Raw genomic sequence first — 25,924 nt, 5'->3', positions numbered from 1 at the left:
ATTATAAACGAAATGACAGCTAAAAATATGCAACTAAACTATAAACGGAAACCCAGGGTAACAATAAACCACAATTTCCATCCCTTACATTTTGCATTATTAGCACAACGGATTTTATTTTGAAGGTTAAAACCAGAAGTACCAGAGTAATCGTTGAAGCACTGGACAGAGGTGTTTCCAGCCAGCCGGTGGCACTTGAAGGAATCCGGCTGACACACAGGACTGACCAGTACGTTACTCAGTGAGGGTAAATACTCGTGGATCCAGCGGCTGATAGCAGAGGTATCCAGCCTTTATTTCAGCAGGACCAGAGACTCATATCGGCAGTGAAAACAGGAAGTTACCATGATGGCAGTCCTGGGAAGCGCTGGTCGCTTGATCCAATGTGAGTGTGACTATGCAGCTAAGTTAGCCTTATCAAAGCTGTGCACGGAAACCTGCAAGTTTTAGGATTTCGTAAGAATATCATACGACGGGGTAAACTATGCTAGCCCGTCTCTTTAACGTAGTTTAAAAGCAGTTTCGAGATACGGAGCAGCGGTGTTTAGTGTAACGTGGTGTAAACTCATCAACACTCCTCTGACATTGGCATCAACGTTTCGTAAATTGGTGTTAAGCTAGCAAGGATATGGAAACACAACTTCCTGTCAGGACTTTCGTGCTACAACCCTCGCTGTAACTGTAACAGATTAATTTGTGTTATTGGCCCTTTAAACACACTTTAACGACCCGGGCACTGCGTTCATTGGCCACATTTGACATTTTCGACCATTTAAACTCTCAATACTTTATGAAAAATGATCATTGGTTTGCTTTTATTTCACAGACAAATGGCTGTGTTTCCGTTGCTTGCCAGTCGCTAACACGCGGTGCCTTGATACAGCCCAACATTACTGTAGATTACTGTTAAATGTTTGTGTTACATAATGGACTTATCTGATACTTGTGCTGCATTTAGACCGAGCATAGGATCTTTAAATACTACACGCGGCCGTTAACGCTCCATGTTTCCACGTCAAAAGAGAAAGAGCTGAACATTTTCACAGTTACACAATTCCAGCGTTATGAACTTGCATAATCCCAGCAGGCCTCCTGGTGGCGCCTGAGAGTACTGCAGCCCGGGTTATGAAAGTAAAACTGACGGTGTGGACCGTTAACCTGTGTGTTCACATAGATCAGAAGACACTGGCTCCTTCCTCCGTGTCCTCTGCAGCTTGGAGCATGTGTGTTAGTTAGCTTACACTCTGCTGCTGACCGCACTGGTCTTATTTATTACAGTGTGTTTAGGGTCACTTGCTGTGACCCCATGTAAGATGTCATTACAGAGAGAGCAGTCACCATTGCAGACAACCATCAACATTTCATGTCATTTTCCCCTTTCAAATATCTAATCTCTGTGTGATAAACATCCACTATTTGGCCAAATTTGAGCACTGTTAGATCCACATTTTGCTGAGTTTTTTTAAACTTTGTTTATTGGGCAAATGTTCACACTAAGTGGACTTAATATTAAATTCTTATTTAATCCTGATGAGATGATTAGATAAAGAAATGTGTGGGTGGCAGATGAACGAATAACTTGTTTTCTTGTTCTTTAGTTGCCAGGAGCAGTGTCAGTCTGAGTGTGAGGAGACGCTCCACTGCTGCTGCATTAGCCCAGACTACAACTCCAGAAACACAGGAGAACAGGTGACACATGCACGCACACACACACACACACACACACACACACACACACACACACACACACAGAAACAACTGGCAACACGCTGTCGTGGGTTTTATACTAAGTGGATGTAAATGTACATACAGTGGGTACTGAAAGTATTCAGACCCCCTTAAATTTTTCACTCTTTGTTATATTGCAGCCATTTGCTAAAATCATGTAAGTTCATTTTTTTTCCTCAGTAATGTACACACAGCACCCCATATTGACAGAGAAACACAAAATTGTTAAAATTTTTGCAAATTTATTAAAAAAGAAAAACTGAAATATCACACGGCCATAAGTATTCAGACCCTTTGCTGTGACCCTCATATATTTAACTCGGGTGCTGTCCATTTCTTCTGATCATCCTTGAGATGGTTCTACACCTTCATTGGAGTCCAGCTGTGTTTGATTATACTGATTGGACTTGATTAGGAAGGCCACACACCTGTCTGTATAAGACCTTACAGCTCACAGTGCATGTCAGAGTAAATGAGAATCATGAAGTCAAAGGAACTGCCTGAAGAGCTCAGAGACAGATCTGGCCAAGGTTACAAAAAAAATTCTGCTGCACTTAAGGTTCCTAAGAGCACAGTGGCCTTCATAATCCTTAAAGGGTAGACCAGAACCCTTCCTAGAGCTGGCCGTCCGGCCAAACTGAGCAATCGGGGGAGAAGAGCCTTGGTGAGAGAGGTAAAGAAGAACCCAAAGATCACTGTGGCTGAGCTCCAGAGATGCAGTCGGGAGATGGGAGAAAGTTCTAGAAAGTCAACCATCACTGCAGCCCTCTACCAGTCGGGGCTTTATGGCAGAGTGGCCCGACGGAAACCTCTCCTCAGTGCAAGACACATGAAAGCCCGCATGACAACAAGACAATGACCCTAAGCACACAGCTAAAATAACGAAGGAGTGGCTTCAGGACAACTCAGTGACTGTTCTTGAATAGCCCAGCCAGAGCCCTGACTTAAACCCAACTGAGCATCTCTGGAGAGACCTGAAAATGGCTGTCCATCAATGTTCACCATCCAACCTGACAGACCTGGAGAGGATCTGCAAGGAGGAATGGCAGAGGATTCCCAAATCCAGGTGTGAAAAACTTGTTGCATCATTCAAAAGGGAGCTTCTACTAAATACAGAGCAAAGGTCTGAATACTTATGTTTTTTTTTTTTTAATAAATCTGCAAAAATTTGAACGATTTCGTGTTTCTCTGTCAATATGGGGTGCTGTGTGTACATTAATGAGGAAAAAAATGAACTTAAATGATTTTAGCAAATGGCTGCAATATAACAAAGAGTGAAAAATTTAAGGGGGTCTAAATATTTTCTGTACCCACTGTAGATGCACTCTGTAATATTACGGTTGGGGCAAATGCTGCTCCTGGCACAACATGACAACAGTCAGATGCCAGTCACCTGTGTGCTGCAGGGCCGCCACTGGGCTGCCGTTGAGCAGCTGTGCCTGACAGTCATTGTTGTTTGTCTGGTAACACTGACTCTAGCTTGCACTAAATAGCAGTCTTCAGCTGAATCTGCGGGTTGCATTGGCAGTCTTCTGCCTCTGCATTTTTTATTTTGTTCCACAGGTAGAGTACTACAGTCTGACAATGCCACTGCAAAGCAAAGCAGACCTTCAAAGTATTCACAATGTGTGTTTCAAAAATAAGACAAGATTGTTTCACCAGAGTTACAGTGATGTGAAAATAATTCAATAAGGAGAAACCAGTGGGATATATACTAATATGAATTGGGATATCAACAGAGAAGGACATTAATGATTAGATTAGAGCTTGTACACTAGAAATAACTTCATTTGATTACATTTTGGTCCTAACCCAACAGGCCTGGAACCGTTAAATTAAGTTATTGCTTATTTTTAATTAATAATCAATCATTCAATTTATCAAGTGTAAAAATGAGGACAAATATGTTAGCAATCTGAGTGGGACTGGGTGTCCAAAAACTCAAGGTGATGGAGTTAACAAAGGTATGAAACACAGAGAAGCAACAAGCTGCCGTCAGACAGTGTTTGATATTTTTACTCAATAAATGACTAACAGTGAGTCAGTGATCATTAAGCTTTCTATCAATTAACTGACTAATCCTTTCAGGTCTAAACATTATTGAATTTAAATCTTGAGCAGAAGCTTGGCTTTAAGCTTACACAGTGGAGCTGCTGGTTGACAGATGCCAGGTGTCCTGATCTGACCTTTTGGTATTATTAGAAATGAAACGCTGGCTCTTTGCCAGCTGTCTGTAGATCCTTGTCAGCCATTAATAGAAATACAGTTTTCTATTGATGTCTTTTCAAATTTAGCCCTTATCATCTCTGTCCTTATGGCTTTTGGGCTCCTATCTGTCCTTTGGAGATTATGAATGAGACATCAAAGTTTTCTGGGGTGTTCAAGGCTCAAAAAGTGTGTAAACAAAGACAAGTCAGAACTGTTAGTAATGTAGTACGTAGAGAATGAGAAGTCTGCATATTGTACTTAAATTTATTGAACAGACTTGGAAATCACATATCATGTATTACTTGTCACAAAAGGATAATCTTATAATGATAATGGGTACAGTAGTACTGACAGCATGGCAGCCTCCATCAGTGCTTAGTGACAATCTAACATTAGCTGGTTGAGCTAAGGTTACTTTTACAGGCTGCCACAGCAAGCTATCACCAAGTGCTTGAGTCAGGGTTTTGTCACAAATACACACAACAAGCTAACGAAAAGCTGTTTGAGGGAGTGTTAATTTTACAAGGTGACTCAACAAGCTAACGTTATCTGCTTGAGCTAGCTCCACTTTCATAGAAAGATACAACAAGCTAACATTAGGTGCTTCAGCTAATGTTAGCTTTATAGACTATGGGGGCAAGCTAACACTTAGCATGTTAATTTCTCAAGCTGTACTACAAGCTAATGTTAGTTGCTTGAGTTAGCAGGCTGACATGACAAAGCCAATATTAGCCCTTGGAATAGTGTGTATCCTCTTTTTCTGTTTTGTGTTTGTTGTTTAGCCCTTATTTTGAATGAACACATTTATAGAGTTGTTTATTTTATTTTCTGTTGAAAATAGTTTTAAAACTTAGACCCACAGCTGGTAATATTTTTCATTGTTCTGCTGCTTTTCCTACTAAAAAAGAAACATTAAATTGATAAAAGTTAAAGTTTGTAAGCTGATGTAACAAGCTAACATTGCCTGAGTTAGCATTAACATCACAGCCTGACACAGCAAGCTAACAGTAGTTACTTGCTGTGGCATTGTCAGATATGAATTAGTGATGATGGACTTCGTGTGTTTGCAGGAAACCTAAAACAGGCATCCTGATGCTGAACATGGGAGGACCCGAAAAACTAGAAGATGTTCACGACTTCCTGCTGCGGCTCTTCATGGACACAGACCTGATGAAACTCCCTGTGCAGAAGTATGCACCATGAACACACACGTGTATTATGGGTTTTTGAGTAAAAGCAGCTTTTAAAAAAGTCAGCAGCAAACCTTCTCAGGAGATGGTGATACCTTTCTTAGGACCAACAACCTGATCAGCTCAGATTTGCCAGTCTCCTCTCCAAAATTGTCAGTTATCAGCACCTAGTCGATAAAGTGTTTGTTTGTGGATACAAGTCCTGGCCTGGGGTTTACACACTGTCTTTACAGAAAAGAAAAAAATTTCAAGTTCAGTCTGGAAAGCACAACAATTTCTGCACATCAGACACATACCCACAGTGAGCAGTTCAAAAAATGTGTAAACATTTGTTTTGGTTTTTTGGATGAAAACATATTTTCTGACTTACAACATGTTAGTTGTGATGTGTTTTACATATTTTTTGTAAACACTCACACAAATTGAGGAGAACAAATGGGGAAGGTTGTTGGGTCACAGTGCCCTGCTGTGTCTCTATCTGTTGCATAATAACCGGTGGTGAACAAACACAGTGGGTTTCTTTTCTGTTGTTTTTTTTTTTTCAACAACACAGATCCTCTGAAAGTAGTTTAAACCAACAAAACTTATCTGGATCCAATTCACATTTAACTTACTACTGGAATTAATTTTATATGGGAAGTACTAACATAAATATTATGATACATATCAATAAATTCATGTACTAAATTCCTGTTCTTTCATATGAAACCCTGTTATCTATTTATCTGTGTGGAGGGCAACATCTTACATACAGTACTTTAAACAAATTTGATATCTGACCATCTGAGAGTTTTGTTCTCACTTTCTCAAAACGACACTGGTCCAAAAGATAAATGCAGTTTCAGGTGAAACTGTCTTTTGCTTTTATTGTTTTCTCTGTCTGTTAATGTACTGTAATGTCATTAAAGAGTGTTGTAGTCATAACCCTTCAATCTGTCCTCTGCTCTGCAGTAAGCTCGGTCCGTTCATCGCCAAGCGTCGCACACCAAAGATCCAGGAGCAGTACAGTAAGATCGGAGGAGGCTCGCCCATCAAACACTGGACTTCCATGCAGGGAGAGGGCATGGTGAAGCTGCTGGACGAGATGAGTCCCGAGACAGGTGAGACAGTCCTAGAGAAGGAGGAACATCCTGCCTGTCAGGGTCCTCACTCCTCCTAAAATCCTTTAACTTTAGCTCAAGTGTAAAGTTTGTGTATTATTGTGCTTTTATAGATCGATGTGAGAACTCTGATTAGTTTTTGTTTCAAATTTGAAAGCTAAGCAGGGCTGCTGCTGCTCTTTCATGCTGATGGACTCAGTTGCTTGCATCAAAGTGTGTGAAGTGGAGATAGTGACACAGTGAAGGAGTGTCTCTTAACACGCCTGCAACACACCTCACTGATAAGAACGCAGTTAACCGCGGTTTGAAAGCTGACCGTATCTAGTTGCAAACAAGCCAGAGTTAGACATGTAAATAACAATAATCTCCTTAATACGTTCCCTGCATTTTCTTTTCTATTCATTTGATTATTATATATTATATAGTTGTTCAGGTTAATATACAAACACCAGATTAGTACCTTTCATTTCTAGTTTTACTCAGACTCTAATATTGTAAACGACTAATGAGATTATTGACTCTGGGCTCTGCAGTTATTGACTCTGTCGCTGTCTCTCATCAGCTCCTCACAAGTTCTACATCGGCTTCCGGTACGTTCACCCGCTGACAGAGGAGGCCATCGAGGAGATGGAGAAAGACGGAGTGGAGAGAGCTGTGGCCTTCACACAGTATCCTCAGTACAGCTGCTCCACCACAGGTGACAGTTGCACACAGTATAGATAAAGAAAAATGAACAGACTGATATGTTAAACTGTAAACAGGCAACAGAGAATATCATCAGTGCGTTTGCTTTACCGGAGCTATAAAGCTTACTTCTTACTTGGTCTCTTGAAAAGATAATGTGCCAGTGAATCAAAAGGGGGGAAACAGTGAAAGAAAAAAAAAAAAGACAGTTGTGTCCGTTAGCGAGACCACGCCCAGAGTGTTATCCAAGCTCTTACTCTCTGATAAACACACACACACACCAGTATACTCTGGTATACTGGTGTAAAAATTCTGTGTGTTCTTACACTACTGTCAGTAAGCATCAGTGAACTCACTGAGGCTGCAGCTGTCAGGACTTATGCTGGATTGTGAATCAGATAGATCCAGTGTTGTGCTCATTGACATATATGTGGAAATGAACAATATTCATGGTGCAGCATATATAGAGAGAGTCGGCAGTTGTAATCCGAGAGAATCAGAGATAAAATTTAATTTTGGTTTGTCTGATAACGCTGAAGTCAGCTACCAGTTTGGCACTTGAGGAGAAGCTTAAATGACAGTATGGAGCAACCGATTCTCTGTTTTTTGACCAATTTATTGTCATGAAAGGGTTTTAGATATTCTAGTTAAATCCTTAACACTGTTTAAACCACTCTTAGAATTGTGAAACTTTTATTTTTAATGCAAAGAAACATTCATTGTAATGTCTCCATTCAGACAACAGTGGATCCGGTCTAGACCTGGACACAAGCAGAATAAAGGATTCATAAATCTGAAGCTGTGCATTAAACTGTCTTTAAACTTTCCCTGTTAATCTACAGTACTCCTGACAAACATAGTGATGTTTGATTCAGACATGGTCTGATGTGGTCTAGCAGAGGAAAGAAGCACTGAAATCGCCTTTTTGTGTTTTCAAATAGATTAAAGCCTTGATAGTCTGGGGCATGATCCCCATTATTGAAAATATCCTGGAGAGGGAGTTCTTGAAAAGAGTGTGAACCCTGATTATACTGAAATGTCTTTCTTTTATTCTTTTGATCTGTGTTTGATCTTTTGAAAGGAAACTTACTGAGATACATGATCATCACCTTCCTTTACAGCAGTTTGTCTGATATTTGGGAATTAGTTTCTGCTCTTTAACAGATTAAACAAAACCTGTAATGGAGCTGTGCAGTGGTCGACAGAGGACTGTGGTTGCTGTGTAATGTAGCATATTTGTAACATTAATGTGAATGTTTGTTTGTTGTGTAAACAGGCAGCAGTCTGAACGCCATCTACCGTTACTACAGCAACAGAGGCGACAGGCCTAAAATGCGCTGGAGTGTCATCGACCGTTGGCCCACACACCCTTTGCTGGTGGAGGTCAGACACACAAACACACACACACACGCATAGGCACACATAGAAAGTTACAGTAAAACCAAAGGGCCTGTGAGGCTTCTCTTCCACTCAGAGAATACCAAATACTAAATATTGGAAAACAGACTGATTCAGGCAAGAAGTCGTCATAGCAACTAATGAGCTCAAAGTGGCTGTGGTCGGTAATCATAGCAACTAAAAAGCCTGGCTGTATTTTTAGATGTCAGCATGTTGTCGTCATGGTGGGAAGTCGTGATCGGTCAGGAACTTTTTTTATTTTATTATTTTTTTAATCAGTTCAGGACATTAATAGTTCAGACATTTCAGTAAAACAAAGCATGAAAGAAAAAAACGTGCATCAAATACAGCAAATGTTCAGTGGGTGTGTGTGTGTTTGTGTGTGTGTAGTGTTTTGCAGAACATGTCAGTAATGAGCTGCTGAAGTTTCCAGAGGAGAAGAGAGATGACGTTGTCATTCTGTTCTCAGCACACTCGCTCCCTCTGGCTGTAAGTATTCAGAAGTGCTACTACTGATACTACGGAAAATACTACTACTACTACTACTACTACTGCTTCTGCTGCCTCTGCTGCTGGTACTGATAATACTGTTCGTTCTCTTGCTGCTAGTGTTAGACTTCTGCTCTTACTGATAACAACACTGCTACAATAGGGACAGATTATAGTGATTATATTGAATACATCATGCTCATCCAGACTGCTAATCAGTCTAGTGCTTTATTTTTCTTTTGATTTAAGGGCAAGAAAAGGGCAAAATCTTGTTTACCCAGTAAGAAATTGACCTTAAAATGGCAGGTTTTTCCCAGTTAATGTAGATTCAGCCCCCCTTACTTAAGTATGGTGTCTTGCACTGAATAAAGTAATTTTCTCTTTACTTGATAAAACTCCAGCACATCCATTAGTACCACAAAGCTGCCAAATTTTAATGCCCAGCCCCAATTTAGCAATATTACCGGTGACACTATTGCTAGTGCTGCTAACTATACTAGTTGTAGGAGCCATGAATGTATTATGTATTTTTTTCTATTAGTAGTAAGGTTAAGAGATATTGTTTGTTTTTTCTGGTTTATTAGGATATTGTTTATGTGATCATGTTGATTGGGGGGTTAGCGGGTCACATGACTGTGGGCGTGTATATTAGTTGGTATCACCTGTTGATCTGTTTTTTCGTTCGAGAGAGAGCGAGCGGGTGGGACGCCGGATTTTTTGTTGGCCGCTAATTTTCTTCGATCACTGAGATTATTTTTGGTTATATTTTGGAGCACGTTATCATGAGTTGATTATCTTTTCTTTGGTAATAAACTGTTGAATTTAGGTTAGAAGTCTCAGCAGATTTTTTTTGTATAACAATTGGGCCCATCCTGTCTCTCAGCGACAATTAGGACTGCGAAGTCGCTACATTTTGTCAACAAAAAAGGCTTAATCTCAGTCACAATCATAAGCATCTGAGCCGAAATCAAGAGGATGAAAAGAGGAAGAGGATGAAATACAGACATCGGAGACAAAGTATGGAGGTAGGCGCTGGTTGTGAAAGTGAAGTTAAATTAGCCGCTGTCAAGGCCAACTACTGCCAGGTGGGCTCCCCTGTGGATGTGCGCGTGGAGGCCTTTTATCAATGGTGGGATTGCGGCCTGTATGTTGACTGCTAATTGTTCCTTGGTAACGATTGTTTGTTTGATGGAAGGATCGCGGCTTGTATATTAACTGCTGATTGTTCCTTGGTAACGATTGTCTGGTTGATGGAGGATCGGATTCTTCGGCGCAATGTATTCCGATGCTGAAATTGTCTTAGAGCTGTAAATGTAAATCAGCGCTCTGTCTCCGAAGTTGATGCGTTCAATGTGGATGATCTGTGTTGGATAAATTTAGCTTTTGTCTGTGGATGTTTTTTTTTAAATGCACAAACAATACATGCATGGAAAATCTAACGGAAATTAAGAGGAAACGTGTAAATAAATGCTGATGTTGCAAGTTGTGTAATGGATGCGTTTTAAATGCATAAGCTGAGAAACAATGGAAATCAAGGAAATTGAGTGGGATAAATCCTGCTGAAATGGAGTGTGGGAAAAGACAAAGCCTTGGCAAAAGCACAGCCAAAGCCTGGGCAAATAAAATCAAAAAACTTCAACGTGAACGCAAAATCATTGTGAATAAAATGAAAGCACTCATACCAGAAATGAAGTCTCTTATGAAAAACAAAGGAAAATGTTTCACATGTTCAGTCCCATTTTGAAAAATCAAAACAACTTTGTGAAAATGCTACTGTGTCACATGCAGTTTTGATTCCTTTGCTCATGGAGGATGGACAAAATGAATGGTTTTCCAGCATCATGAAATACAGCGACACATTTAAAGAGGATGTTATGAACTGGCTGAGTGAATCAGGGGAATCACAACATCCTCAACCCACCTCAATCTGATCCAGCTGCAATAAATGAGGAAGTGCTTCAATGCCCAGTTCCAATTCAGGCTGCATCAATAGTCAGCACAGAGGACATGCAAGATGACGTAAAACCAAATGACAGTGTGTCAAACGTGGGAAGCAAAAACTCTTCTACTGGAAGAAAGTCTGCTGTTTCTACTGCTTCTTCTGCACGTCTGAAGGCCGAGGCTGACTTGGCAGCGTTAATGGCAAGACAGAAACTGCTAAAAGATAAACATGAACTGGAGGAACAGGAGGAATGTCTGAAAAGGAAAAAGCAGCTTCAAATGGATGAAGACATTGCAGCACATATGGCAAAATTAAATGTGTTAAGGTCTCAGAGTATCCTTAGTGGAAAGAGTTCCACAAGGTGTTCAGATAGAATGAACTCGTATTTGGGAAAAGGAAAACCAAAAGCTCTCAATGCTAATGCAAATTCCTTTATTCCTCAAATGTCAGTGAAACAAAGGGAAGCTAAACATGACTGCCTTCATCCAGAGAAAACTGCACCTTCATTCACTCAGTGTGAGCCTGTGTCAATTAAGGAACCCAAACATCATTCAGTGAATCACCATGCAAATGGTGTCAGAGAAACTCAATATGGACACACTTGAATGCAGGATTTGGGTCAGCAGATGACGATCAAAGCAATATGCTGGGAATCATGAGAAAGCAAAATTAAATAACATCACTCTTAATGCAACAGCAATGCCTCTCATCATTACCAAAAAGAGAAATCCTAGTTTTTGATGGGGATCCATTAAAATATCATGCTTTTATTAAAGCTTTTGAGAATGGTGTGGAGAGAAATACAGAGAACTGTTCTGTCCTGGAACAGTTCACTAGGGGTCACCCTAAGGAACTGGTGAGAAGTTGCCAACACTTTGACCCAGAAAGAGGCTATGTCAAAGCTAAAGCCTTGTTATGTGAGCACTTTGGAAATGCACCGAAAGTTGCTTCTGCATACATGGAAAGGGCTCTTTCATGGCCTGCTATTAAGACAGAAGACATAAAGGCTCTCCAGGACTACCTTTTCCTTAGAGGCTGTTCTAATTCCATGGAAGGAGCTGAATATCTGCATGAGCTTGATCTGCCTGCCAACATGCTTACCATTATAAGGAAATTGCCTTACAAGTTCAGAGACAAATGGAGAACTGTAGCCTGTCAACTGCAAGAGAGACGCAACCAGAGAGCTACTTTCAGTGACATCACAGATTTTATTGAAAGACAAGTGAGAATTTTAACTGATCCAGTCTTTGGGAACATACAGGATGCTCCCTCAGTGACAACTAATAAAGGCATGAACAAATTCAAATGACAATCTCGTTCCGGAGCCAAAGGAACAAGTTTTGCCACCACTGTGGCTTCTATGGAGAACAAGACACAACCAGGGATTAAAAGAAAGGAGCAAATTCAGCCAGTAAATACAGCCAGGAGGACATGTCTTTGCTGTGGAGGAGGACACACTTTGGATTTGTGCCCCCAGTTGGAGAAAAGAACCCACAAACAGAAGATAGGCTTCTTAAGAGAAAATGGTGTCTGTTTTAGCTGTTTGTGTATTGGACACATCAGCAAAGATTGCAGAAAATGGATTTCCTATGTAAAATGTGGTCTCCAACATCCAAGCATGCTTCACATTCCTCCAAAGGAAAAGGAAAATAACTCCAGTCAAGCCAAAATGGAACCAGAGGTGGTAGTGGACAGCACCTTGGTGTCAAGTGGGCTCACCGGGGCTGGTGATAATGATTGTAAACTCCCTATTGTTCCTTTGCAGGTTAAGTCCAGGAAAGGCAGCATGATCATCAACACATATGCATTTCTGGATCAAGGAAGCACAGCAGTTTTCTGCACTGAGGCACTGATGTGCAAACTAGGCCTCACAGGAAAGAGATCACACATTCTCTTGCGGACTATGGGTCAAGAGAAAGTTGTAAGAAGCCACATTGTTTCAGGACTGGAGGTTGCAAGTTTAGAAGGTGACAACTTTTGTGAAATGCCTAAGACTTATGCTCCTGACTTATACTCAGGAGCATATGCCTGTATATGCCTCCTGGACAGGCATATTTCTGTTGGAATATTCCTTTTACAGGAGGAATATTCCAACAGAAAGGGATGTTCATGGATGGCCTCATTTGAGATCTGTGCATCTGCCTGAGATAGATGCAGATGTTGAGCTGCTGATTGGGACAAATGTTCCAGAGGCATTGGAACCATTGGAGGCCATTCGCAGTGTAAATGGTGGACTTTATGCAATCGGGACAATGCTGGGCTGGACTGTGAATGGACCTCTAAGTGAGGGAGCACTGAATTGTGAGCAACCAGAGTTATTGGTAAACAGAGTTACAGTTGTGAATTTGGAGGAACTTTGGCTGCAGCAGTTCAAAATGAATTTCCCTGAATGCAGTGTGGATGAACAATCTGGAACATCAAGAGAGGATCAAAAGTTTGTTGAACTGGTCACAAACTCAGAAAAAATTGTGAATGGTCATTACCAGATTAGTTTACCATTAAGAAACATGGAACTCAACATGCCAAACAACAGGAAAACTGTTAAGCAGCGTGCTTCATACTTGAAGAGGAGGCTGCAGAGACTCAGCATTCCATGCAGACTACGTAGCCTTCATGAATGATCTGGTCACCAAAGGTTATGCAAAGAGGGTGGCTGAGGAGGAGCTGGAACGCTGCAATGGTAAAATCTGGTATATCCCGCACCATGGTGTCTACCATCCGACAAAGGGAAGGTCAGAGTTGTCTTTGATTGTGGAGCGAGTTTCAAAGGAACATCTCTCAATGCTCAGCTTTTACAAGGACCTGATCTGACCAGCTTGCTAATTGGAGTGGTAACCCGATTCAGGAAGGAACCAGTGGTGATCATGGCAGATGCTGAATCCATGTTTCACCAGGTTAAAGTACCAGTACCAGCTTAGAAAATGGGTAAGCAACAGACATGGGGTCATGGCTGCGATACCTGAACATCACAGAGGCCAGGATATGAAAAGGTTGGATCTGGATCAAGGTCAGCTATCTGTGGAGAAAGTGCTTGGGGTGGAATGGTATATTCAGTCAGACACTTTCAGGTTCAAGATTGTGATCAAGGACAGACCACTCACCAGGAGAGGAATTCTCTCAACTGTTAGCTCCATCTACGATCCTCTTGGAATCCTGAGCCCTGTTGTGTTGTCAGCTAAGAAAATACTAAGGGCAGGAGAGCTCTCAGCTGGGATGACATCATACCTGATTCAGTGGCTGAAAGGTTGATGAGTTGGCTGCATGAACTGTGTCGCTTGGAGGACTTTAAAGTCATGAGATGTCTGAAGCCCTCAGGCTTTGGAGAAACAACAAGGGCACAGCTGCACCATTTCTGCGATGCAAGTCAAGATGGCTACGGAGTAGTGACTTATCTGCTGTCGCATAATGCACATTCACAAGTGCGTAGTGCTTTTGTCATGGGGAAGGCTAGGGTGGCTCTGCTCAAGTCTGTGACAATCCCTCGAATGCCACCATGGCAAGTCGCCTTGATGTCTTGTGGAGGAGAGAGTTACACATGGATCTTCAGGATTCAGTGTTTTGGACAGACGGTGCCTCTGTACTTAAGTACCTCAGGAATGAGACCTCCAGGTTCAAAGTCTTTGTTGCCAACCGAGTCTCAGAAATTCTCAGGGTTTCACAGGTTTCTCATTAGAGGTATGTAGACACTGCATGTAATCCAGCTGATGTGACCTCCAGAGGTTTGAAAGTGGATGCATTTCTGAAGAATGTGGCATGGGTGTCAGGTCCCCAGTTTCTCATTCAACCTGAGAGTGTGTGGCCTGTTAATCCTGATGATGTCCGTGAACTTCCAGTGGAAGACCCGGAGGTCAAGAAAACTGTGGCAGTGAATGTTGTACAAGTTGCAGAGGAGGTTGATGCTGTGAATCACATGATCAATTACTTCTCGTCTTGGACTGGATTGAGGAAATCTGTTGCTTGGATCTTGAGATTTAAGAAGTGGCTCTTGGCTCGTTGCCAGAAGAGGAGAAAGTTAAGGATGGATTTGACACAGTCTGGTCTGGATTTCCAGGAAAGATGTTTGTTGGAGAAGGATGTGGATGCTGTCAAAGGAGAGACGGTTTCAAGTTGTATGTCAGTGGAGGAGCTGGAGAAGGCTGAGCTGGAAATTATAAGGTTCTGTCAGAGGAAGAGGTTCCCAAAAGAACTCACCAGGCTGCAAAGTGGCAAAGCTGTGAAAGGTTGCAGCCACATTTATAAACTCTGTTCCACCACTAGTGGAAGATGGTGTTCTGAGCGTTGGTGGTTGACTGAGCAGGTCAGCTATGCCAGCGGAGGCTAAACATCCCTTGATACTGGCAAATGATTTCCATATCTCACACATTCTTCTAAGGCATATTCATCATGAATTGGGACATGGTGGTCGTGACCACATGTTATCCAAACTGAGGGAGAAGTATTGGATCATTGGTGCCAGCACAGCCATAAGGAGAGTTTTGTCCAAGTGTGTTGAAGACTGAATGCTCAGCCGGTGTACCAGCAGATGGCAGACTTGCCTGTTGAGAGAGTTACTCCGGATGAACCCCCATTTACTCAGGTTGGAGTAGATTACTTTGGACCGTTTGAAGTCAAGAGCAGAAGGAGTGTAGTGAAGAGGTATAGTGTGATCTTTACCTGCCTGGCCATATGTGCATTTCACATCGAGGTGGCGTCTTCACTGGGTACTGACTCTTTCATAAATGCACTCAGACGCTTTATAGCAAGATGGGGCCTGTCCTGGAAGTCCTGGAACTGTGCTCTGATAATGGGACGAACTTTGTAGGAGCAGAGCGCAAGTTGAGAACAGCCATTGATCAGTGGAATCAGTCAAAGATTAATGATGTACTTCTTCAGAAGGGAATCAGATGGAGCTTTGACCCTCCAGCTGGCTCACATCATGGAGGACCTTGGGAGAGGTTAATCAGATCTGTGTGGAAAGTTCTGAATTCCACTCTGAATGTTCAGCATCTAGATGAAGAGGGTCTTCACACTGTTCTATTTGAAAGGGAATCCATCATCAACAGCCAGCCAATTACCAAAGCTTCCACAGATCATAATGACCTGGAAGCACTAACACAAAACCATCTGCTGCTGTTGAAAACTGTGCCATCTTTACCACCAGGAGACTTTCAGGAGGCTGATGTGTATGCTCGGCGACGATGGATGCAGGTGCAATACAAGTCAGAGTTATTCTGGAAAATAATACTTACCTTAGCTGCAGGAGTGTCAGAGATGGTCTGGAGTGAAGCGAAACATTATCCCAGGGGGTTGTGCTTGTCGTGAACAACACAGCACTCTCCCCATGATCCACTTCCTGGATCATGGGGAGAGTTCTACAAACTTTTCCAGACAGAAGAGGATTTGTGCGTCAGGTCCGGATTAAAACAAAGAGCAGTTGCCTTGACCGACCAATAACAAAGATCTGCCTACTACAGGAGGCTGAAGCTGGAGGAGCAGCAGTTGCTACACACTGATATTTTGATTTCCATCTTGATTTTTATTTTGACTGACATACATGCCACAGAATGATGGCTAAAAGGGACTGTGACTGTCAGAGACATTTGATTTTACTGACTTATGACATTAGAAGAAAGAAGACAAAATGTGAATTGTGGACTTTGAATGTTGAACTTTTAGCTAATCATGTCTCCTATTAATAGAAATGTGGGTAATTATTATGTATGATGACCTAATAATTAGGGGCTAGTATGTAGGAGCCATGAATGTATAATGTGTTTTTTCTATTAGTAGTAAGGTTAAGGGATTATTGTTTTTTTTTTTTTATTATTAGGATATTCTTTATGTGATCAGGTTGATTGGGGGGTTAGCGGGGTCACATGATTATGGGCATGTATATTAGTTGATATCACCTTCCTTCTGTCTCTCAGCGACTCTTAGGACTGCGAAGTCGCTACACTAGTACTACTAAGGACTTTTCCTGATGATAATACCAGTGCTACTGCTAATTTTTTACTGCTACACTTTTAAGTCTCCTACTCGTAGTACCACCACTACTACTAGTGGTACTGTTACTACTACAATTGCTTCTACTTTTATTGCTGATACTGTGATACTGATGCTATTGCTATTCCTACTGTGAGTACTCCTGACAGCACTACTGTTGTGCACAGGTTGTAAACAGAGGTGACCCATATCCTCAGGAAGTGGGAGCCACAGTTCAAAGAGTCATGGAGAGACTGGGACACTGTAACCCTTATAGACTGGTGTGGCAGTCCAGGGTGAGTATATACACACACACACACACACACACACACACACACACACACACACACACACACACACACACACACACACACACACAGAGCCAGTGATTTACAGTGTAATTTCATTGTATGACTCAGATCCTAATAAAATACTTACAGTTCCTGCTGGTACTTATTTGTTTGTATGGAGACTTATTTTTTGTTTCCCAGTGCTGAACCCCATAGGTAACCAGTATTTACAAAACCTAGATTTAAACACACAATATGTAATCTCTGGCTTTTAGAAAGGGTTTTACTTGTATGTTTTTGCATTATTCATATGTACCTTTATAAGTCATGCTGTACATCAGTGCATCAGTACATCAGCCTTTTATGACTGTACACTGTACAGTTTCCTAATTGTCTGCTCAGTGCTGCTTTCACAGGATGTTTTAGTTGTCGCCACAAGATGGAGCCACTCGTCTGTCTAATGCTGCAGATACACTGGAGCAGGAAACCTCAAAGCTCTTGGTCCTCAGGTCACAGTGGCTGACAGTTTATTGAATTCTTAAACCACATTAATTGTTCTTGAAAAATAGAAGAAGACTGGGACCTGTTAAATCTTAAAACAATGATTGGTCAGTTATTTGGTAGTGAGAACATGAGAACAGAGCCAAGGACTAAATCTTCCTCTCTAGCTATCTCTTTTGTTTTTTTTTTTTTTTGTTTTTTTTTTTTTAAATTACACAGCTATTTGTGCCACTTTTCATGTGAACATCACTGTGAATGACTGTTGCCATTTTTAAACACCACATTTCCATCTCTATGACGATAGAGGTTTTACTACACCTTTCCTGTGTGGTTGGACAGCTTTAAGTTGTGAGGAGCTATAAACTGGCGCTAAGAGTCCACAGTGTTGCTGCTGTCCCCTAGAGGCTGCAGTGTTCATAACAGCTGCAAAATGAAACTGCTGCAGAGAACAAACAACGTTCTGATGATTTATATATCTGTTTTACACCCTCCCTGGTAGAAGAGCTAAAAGTTATCCTGGCTCTACAGGAAATGTCTTGGAGTGATTAAAATCAAAAAAGTGGTCATCCTCTGTGGACCATGAACATCTACAGGAATTACGAAAATCTGAGCAGTAGTTTTGCTCAGGATTAAAGGGTTATTGCTGTGTCCTGTCAACACATAGTCAACGCCTGTTGTCATGTCTTGTGTCTCTCAGGTGGGTCCCATGCCGTGGCTGGGCCCTCAGACAGATGAGGTGATTAAAGGTCTGTGTGAACGGGGTAAGAAGAACATCCTGCTGGTACCCATCGCCTTCACCTCCGACCACATAGAGACTTTACACGAGCTGGACATCGAGTACGGACAGGTGCTGGGGGAGGAGGTAAGGGACAGAAAAACTCCAGGTGTAATTCACAGCTCCAGTTTCCTCTCTGCTCCGTCAACTTCTTTCTGCACATAACTTTGCCTTAAATGTTCCAGACAGAAGACTTTAGTGGGTAAAGAACCATACAGGCGGTTATGAACTGTATTTAGGATTAGGACTAAGATTATAATTTGTATTGGGATCAAATCACAGTAGATTAACTTGAGACTTAATGTGGAGTTTGAGTAAGCAAACCTGCCAGATGTGTCAACTGCAGGCCTGTGTCCTCTGTGTGTGTCTGTCTGTATGAAGGCACCAGTGAGGTGACCACAAATCAATGTGACTGGTGCCATGGAGACACAAACGCCTTTTTGCATTTCTATACTTGCGAGAAAAACACGTCCTCACTTTCCAAACGCATCCTCACTGTTAAAATTTAAAGCTCAAACTGGTCCCCTCAAAGACAGAAGTCCCAGACAACACACGCACCCACACAATGTCTGGACCACTTCAGCGTGTCCACAGACAAGAGGAGTTTCACTCTGAGATGAAACCTACTTTTAAAAATAATTGGAAACACAGGGCGAAATGCTTTTATTTCTTGAAGTCCTCCACTGACAAAATGAAAACACCTTTTTCACATCTTCAGTAGGTAGAATGTTGAACTTTATTTAATGATTTTCTTTCTCAGAATTGATATAAACTGTCTAATGGTGCTTTTTACACCTGAACTGTGGTGTGTTTGCACATTTGGTTGAGTTTTCTAAAAGAGGTACTGCTTTTGTTCCTTCTTCCTCTGTCTTCAGTGTGGGGTGGAGAACATCAGGAGAGCAGAGTCACTGAATGGGAACCCTCTCTTTATGAAGGTGCGTGTTACACACACGATAAAGGAGCATTTCTGTATTTTTGGGACAAACTTTTAGTATTAAGAGAAAGGAAGAAAAAGAAGGAGAAACATGATTGAAGAGAAAAAAGAAAATAATATAATGAAAGTTTCTCCTGTGAACGTAAGGCAGGAAATGGTCAGTAATGGTCAGATTCGTCCTTCCTTGCGTCCCCCCCGTCCTTTTTCTTCCTTCCAACCCCTCTTCCTTTCCCATCTCACATCCCTTCTCCCCTTCATCCTCAACCCTGCAACCTTTCTCACAACAGGCAACTCCTCCAGCTGTAACAGCTCTGTGTGTGTGTGTGTCTGTGTGTAGGGTTTATTAAAGGAAGGGGGCAGATCAATGGGAACCTTTAGAGCTGACTACAGTAGAACTGAACCGCCCGGCTGGCTAGCTGGTCAAACCCAGCGCTCAGAGACCTCTCACCAAGACTCTGTGTGTGTGTGTGTGTGTGTGTGTGTGTGTGTGTGTGTGTGTGTGTGTGTGTGTGTGTGTGTGTGAGTGTGTGAGTGTGTGAGTGTGTGAGTGAGTGAGTGTGAGAGAGTGTATAAATCAATATCCAGAGGATGATTAGTTGGTAGTTACTGAAGGATGGTTTCCTTGGTGTGGTTTTAGTTTCTCAGTGAGCTGCATCAGTCTGCTGCCGTCTGCAAGCAGCAGCCTCTGGAAAATAAAAGAAAAATACATTCGTCAGAATTTTCACTGCAGAGCTCGGCTGGTGTCGGGGTTTCATGTTTGACAAAGCCTCCCTCAGATTACTAACATGTACAGTCAGTTTTCTTTTTTCATTCTCTCATTCAGATAATCTTACTCTTGAATTTTCAGTTTGATTATTCATTTTCCTCCTCCATTGTGGAGGGGTGGTAGCGTTAAATGTTCTGTAATAGCTCACATGGTAAATTCAGAGTCACATTTGCTCTGAGTTTGTGTTTTTAAAGGACTAGTTTGACATTTTTTTTTAGAGATGCACACTCACTTTCTTGTCAGGCGTTGGTTGGTATCACTCACCAATACCTGCAAAGGAAATGTGAAACTTCCACCAGCAGCGGCTGAGATTAGCATAGCAGAAAGACTGGAAACAGCTGTCGTTTGCCCATCAGAGAGAAGTTACAGGTTTAGTTTTCAACTATAAACTCTTATCCATTATATTTCTTGGACACAGTTGCTAAAAAAATCTAATTTTAGGGAACCTTATCAAAAATATTTAGTTATTGGTTCTGTAAAGAAAATATCAGCTGATAAATCATTATCAGATATAAACTGTCAAATATCAATTTTCAATATTCAGTATCAGCTGCAGAAACGTGATAAAATCAGCCAACCAGCTCACTAATTAACATTTTGTTTGTTTGATCTGTACAAAAACCCATAGACTGTTTGGGCCGGATGCATTGACTTCATTGAGTCTCTGCTGATTGCCCAGCAACCTCAGTGATAACAATACTCTGCTAAGTCAGTGGACAGAGCCAGGAAAACTGTTTAGCCTTTATGCTAAGCTAAGGTACGCTACAGTGTCTCCTGGCTGTAGCATCATATTTAGTGGATAGATATGAGTAATATCAGTCTAACTTCAACCAGGAAAGCAACTTACTTAGCATTTCCCTAAATGTCAAAATATTTTATTCACTATTAATTTTTAACAGTGAATAAAGTATTTAATATAGAATTCATTTTCAAATGCTTCACCTTAACAGTTTTTACAATTGTGAGTAAATTTCTGTTAATGAAACTCAACACTTCCTTCAGATGTTTCAAATGAAAAGCCTAACAGGAAACGGAGGAATAATGTCCTTTGAGCCATTTTTAATGTGAAACATTGATGCTGGAAGTGTTGGGCGTTAGTGATGGTAGCTTCACATTGCTTGAAAATCAGCAAAGTAGAAGCAACTTGAAATAAAGTAAAATAATAAATAAATTAATAAACCACAACCAGGTGTTCACAGAACAGAAGAAGGTAGGCCCTGTGTTTATCTCTCTCTCTTTCTCCATACTGAATGTGTATTTTAATTGGCTGTCAAGGCTTTGGCAGACCTGGTCCAGTCCCACCTGAAGTCCAACGAGCCGTGTTCCCGCCAGCTGACCCTGCGATGCCCACTGTGCACCAACCCCACCTGTGGAGAGACCAAGGTCTTCTTTGCCAACCAGAAACTCTCATAGAAACACACATACACAAACATGCGCACACTCTGATGCCCCTCTTGCAGCAGGGCTATATGTGGAGAAACATAAGGCCTTCTTCAATTAACTGAAGCTTCATACACGCACATACATATACACAATTTCCCCAACAAGAGTGTCAGTTATATGGAAAATGTAACAGGAAGAACAGACCAAATGGTTTTTGCAAATACATTTGTCCTTTGTTTTATTGTAGCTGTATGTTGGAAGGGTGGAGTTGTTGTGTTTGATCTTTTCGTGGGATTTGTTGACATCAAGAAAAATACTGAGTATCACCTGAGATTTTCTCAATCAAAGTCAACTCCAAAATTTGACAGATTCAGAATATTGAATACAGATTCAAACTGATGAATGTCAAAGGATTGCTGTGTGACTTTGAAATGTGAAAAACAGTATCAGCAAAGCACAAGTTGCTCCTCAAATTTAAAATGTTGTTGCTGGCACTAATATAAACACTCTGTAAGGATTTGCGGATACTATTTGATGAAAGTCTGTGTCGATAAAAGAACTGACACTGTAGAAACTGCTCATATCACATCAAAGCTACAGGAAAAAAGCCTTGCACTAGTTTTTGGGTTGTTGTTTTTTTCTTTTTTTTTTTTTTTACAATTCCCCTGCTTACATTCCATTCACTTAGCCCCTCAAAACCTCCATCAGAGACCCTGTTTCTCTTCTCGCTGGTGCTAAATGAATAACCCCTCCCCCTTCTCACCTGTCCCTTCACACCACTGGCCCTCCACCTAGTGATTCCTGCCCATACAGCCGCAATCCCTGCAATGTGACTGGAGGTGGATGCCGCTGCCTGGTCGGTGGATACCAGTGAGTTTGAGAGAAAAGTGTGCTGAAGTCACAACCCGTCCTTTTAATAATGTGAATGGAACTTTCAGTTATTGTATTAATCCTCCATTTATGCTGGTGCTGAACAAAGCTAATGTTTAATAAGAGACGTGGCGTGATTTCTACAATGAGTGCAGCTGTAGTCCAGCTGAGATTTAAAAAAAAAAAAAAAAAAAAGAAGAAGTGTCCAGGGCTGGGACCTCTCAGGGTGTCATGAAATAATGTTGGGTTGTTTTGAGATGGTTTACAAGCAAGGACAATAGCATTGTGAATATACAAATTCATTAACATGTTTATTTTTATACTGTTGTTTACTCTGCTGAAACATTGACCATGTTGAGCCTCTTGGCCTCCACTGGTAACAAATCCCAAATTTAAAAGGGAAAATTTAACTCTTCACTAATGAACATGTGCAGCCTTTGGGGCAGTTGTTGATTAAATGAATTAAATTAGCTGTTAAATTAAAACTAACCAAGTTATGTTTTTTCAGCTTTGGTTTCTTGGAGTGCAGGTGAACGGGAATATCCTCTGGTTACGCGTCAGCAAGTGCAACACAGGAGTAAAATAATACAAACATAATGAAAGACAACTGAGAGGCAGCTAACACTAACTCGACCCCGTCCTCTCCATAATGCTGGACAAACAGCACTGAGTAGCAGGTATGAAGGAAAAGTAAGAAAATCATCAGAGCTAGCGTTAGCAAGTTAGGCTACTAGCTTGTTTGTGGGCCATAGAGCATGGCGTTCTACAGTCAGTAGCGCACATGGAAGTTGATAGCATGTCTTCTAGCTAGTTCTTACATGTCAGTGAAAGTTATTTGGAGCCTCTGAGCTTATTATGTGCAGATACTACTTTTCATTACGAGTACTGATCTAATACCTTGGTTCATCAGTATCAAAATAGATGCATGTCTTTGTATCATATTTAGCATTTAGCTAAAGAGGCTTTTTCTGGTTCATTACTGTGAGCGCTTTGTCTGCCGCACAGTTTCAGTTTTAGACAAGACAAAAGGTTTTTTACCATTTATTAATAATGATATATTCATATATTCATATTTGTGGTGTGATAAGAGCAGAAAATAAAGTCAGGAAAAGCATAAAAAAGCATTATTCTACAATGATGCGGGAGTTGTCCCCCAGTAATATGCATTCTTTTAAAAACTACAGTGTAGAGAAGTAGCACAGATGTGTCAAATTTCATACGTGGAGTGTAGGATAAGAGCTTAGTTTGAGTGTTAGACTTTGACTTCTGTCTGCCCCCAGCTCAATGAAGGCTTTTTTTTTTTTTTTTTTTTTGTCCACTCACATCTCTTTGATCATAGTGCAGTAACTGTGAAAACCCTCATTCAGTTAGTCAGTAGGTTGAAATAAAGAATCCTTAGTTTTATTTTTCCCCATTGGTTACTTCAGCTCCAGAAAATGTATTGAAGGTCGCTGGTTTGATTCCCACCTGCTGTCCTATCTGCTTGGGATGATACTCCCAAAAAAATGTGTAAATGTCAAAGTGAAACCTTACACTTTTCATGGGCAGTAACTTGACCTCCAATCTCTGCCCCTGTTCCCCCTCTACTGTTTTTGTTCTGCTATGCCATGACAATGTGCCTTTTACACTGGCTAACTAGAAATACTGGACTTGTGCTTTATGTAAATTTCATATGTGCTTAACCAAAATTCTGACAGGAAAAATCCACCCTGAAATCTGACTTTACATGTTCCTGCTGTGATACGGGCCATTGACAGTCCTCTTCATGTTTAAATTAGGAATCGATAGATCCTGACTGAGATGTCTTATACTGCAGGTCGCCATTTTAACAAGTTTAGCTATTGACCTAATCTGCTGACTAAGTAGAGGGTGAGCTAGTGAGCTCAGTACTTACTTTGCAGCTGCTCTGTGTGCAGTTCTTCCTTTTCACCAGATCCATTGTGGTTCACAACTTCCATAAACTGTGGCAGTCTGCACACCACAACTTTGTGTGTAGAAAGAAAGATATGGCAAAATTCTGATAGCTAGAGATCTCCCCCTTAAAGAAAGGAACTAACCATTTTGGGTTAGTGTACAATCGCTCCCGAGTCAGAGCTTTGGGAGGTTTTTGGGAAGTTATTGTTCAACCCCCCTCCCAAAAAAAAAAAAATAATTGGACCTTTTTTGTTGACCGTTTATTTATTGAGCTTGTCACCGTCTGCCTTTTTCCAGTCTAGACAGTGTACATAATACCTGTGGTTGGACATTGGTGCTTTTGGACATGGTTGCCATTGATTACCAACAAGTCGCCATATTGGGAGGCAGATGTTTAAATTCATGAAGACTTTTCATGTGTAGCTTCATCTGACCTCCTCTGCCAGCGCTTAAAAAAAGATTCCAGTTTTATATCAGTCCTCCAACATGGCCGCATGTTGTGTCCATAGGTAATCTCCAGCAATGCTTGTATGAGTTGTACAGTTATTTTGGTTGGTACATTTTTCTGCTTCCACTGTGTATGCATACAGAAATGCACTTTACAACACATATTCTCATTCAGTACAAACAGCGTTACTCTGTGCTCTCAGTGCTCTTCCATAGGTTCCAAAGGGATGGTTTTGTTTTTGAGGAATACTTAACCCAGAGTTTGACAAATGAAGGGACTCCTTTGTAGGAAGGTATGTTAAATGGTGATATTAGCATTGCTCCGCTCAGTGTGTTCAAGTGGTGGATGCATATATATAAGTAAGACAAAAGTTAAAAAAAGTTTCTAAAAAAAACAAACTATCACTTTAACACAACTCTGATAACTGGAAAAAGTCCTGTTTGTGCAGACAGTGCAGACTTTTCAGGTCACAGCAGGAAGACATGTTGATGTCTGTGATGACTGGGTTTTTCCTCCACAAACATGTTGTCTAATTTATTTTTAATTATCCTTGATGTGTAAGTTTTGACAACTGTGTTGTTTTAAAAGAGTTTTGCTGTATGTGTGTGTTTAGCCGAAGGTGCTTTGTGCAGAGCTTATGTTGTGTATATAAATAACAAGGATGCTCCAGCTTTATTGCAGCTCCAGCGTATTTTGGGTCATTTGGATTTTATTTATTTTGGGTTTTTTTTTTGGATGTGTCCCACAGCACAAAAAACATTTGTCTCCACTGTTGAGTTTTTTTTTTTTTTTTTTTCCTTTTTTAAATATGAGAGACATGTTATTAACAGTGCGATTACACCTAACAACAAGTCTTCCTCCAAAATAAAATACAAAAATCTTGGATGAAAATTGGGTGTAGTTGGTTTTCGGCTCTGTATCGTCCTGTGTTCACATCAACCCTTTCCCCCGATAGAAGAATTTTTGTGGACTAATTGCCTAAAACTTGGATTATGTTCACTGACAATACTTAAAATTCACTGCCGACATAACTAAACTCTAGTTTATTATTGTAGTTAAGGTGTTTTTGAGCTAAATGTCTTGTTTCCTTGCTTCCATTTGTTTTTCGTTTTCCACTTGTTTTTCTTTCTTGTAGTTCTTTCTCTTTCTATCCTTCCATATACCCTCACGTTCTCCCACCACTTCCTTTCCATCTCTCGTTTCTTCTGTCATCGCTCCATTCCTGCAATTTCTTTCTACCTTTTCTTTTCTCCCCTTCTGTTAAACTCATCAGCCTAGCGATCACTCTTTCCCTTTCTACCCATGTTTTCCTTCTTTATCCTCCTTTCTGTTCTCCTTCACTC

The 25,924-nt window shown here is 41.0% G+C and overlaps 1 protein-coding gene across 1 annotated transcript; it reads left to right on the top strand.

Annotated features, from left to right (window-relative positions):
* Positions 1 to 181: 181 nt before the first annotated feature.
* fech (ferrochelatase) lies at positions 182 to 25,481 on the top strand. Its single transcript, XM_041059111.1, has 11 exons — positions 182 to 385; positions 1,599 to 1,689; positions 5,007 to 5,126; positions 6,078 to 6,226; positions 6,789 to 6,923; positions 8,187 to 8,293; positions 8,699 to 8,797; positions 16,889 to 16,996; positions 18,189 to 18,353; positions 19,142 to 19,201; positions 21,242 to 25,481. Exons 1-11 carry the CDS (start codon positions 346 to 348, stop codon positions 21,377 to 21,379), a joined length of 1,212 nt encoding a protein of 403 aa, XP_040915045.1. The 5' UTR covers positions 182 to 345; the 3' UTR covers positions 21,380 to 25,481.
* The last annotated feature ends 443 nt before the right edge of the window (positions 25,482 to 25,924 follow it).

The sequence above is a fragment of the Toxotes jaculatrix genome, chromosome 16 (genome assembly GCF_017976425.1).
Source record: "Toxotes jaculatrix isolate fToxJac2 chromosome 16, fToxJac2.pri, whole genome shotgun sequence".
NCBI classification, from domain to species: Eukaryota; Metazoa; Chordata; class Actinopteri; family Toxotidae; genus Toxotes; species Toxotes jaculatrix.
This window is presented reverse-complemented; position numbering and strand designations above follow the sequence as displayed.

Bases quoted from the DNA above. Each gene is read 5' to 3' on its own strand.
- fech (XM_041059111.1), top strand. From the start codon at position 346: ATGATGGCAGTCCTGGGAAGCGCTGGTCGCTTGATCCAAT. The intron at 8,294-8,698 runs GTCAGACACACA...GTGTGTGTGTAG, and splicing joins CACACCCTTTGCTGGTGGAG to TGTTTTGCAGAACATGTCAG. The intron at 19,202-21,241 runs GTGCGTGTTACA...TTGGCTGTCAAG, and splicing joins GGAACCCTCTCTTTATGAAG to GCTTTGGCAGACCTGGTCCA.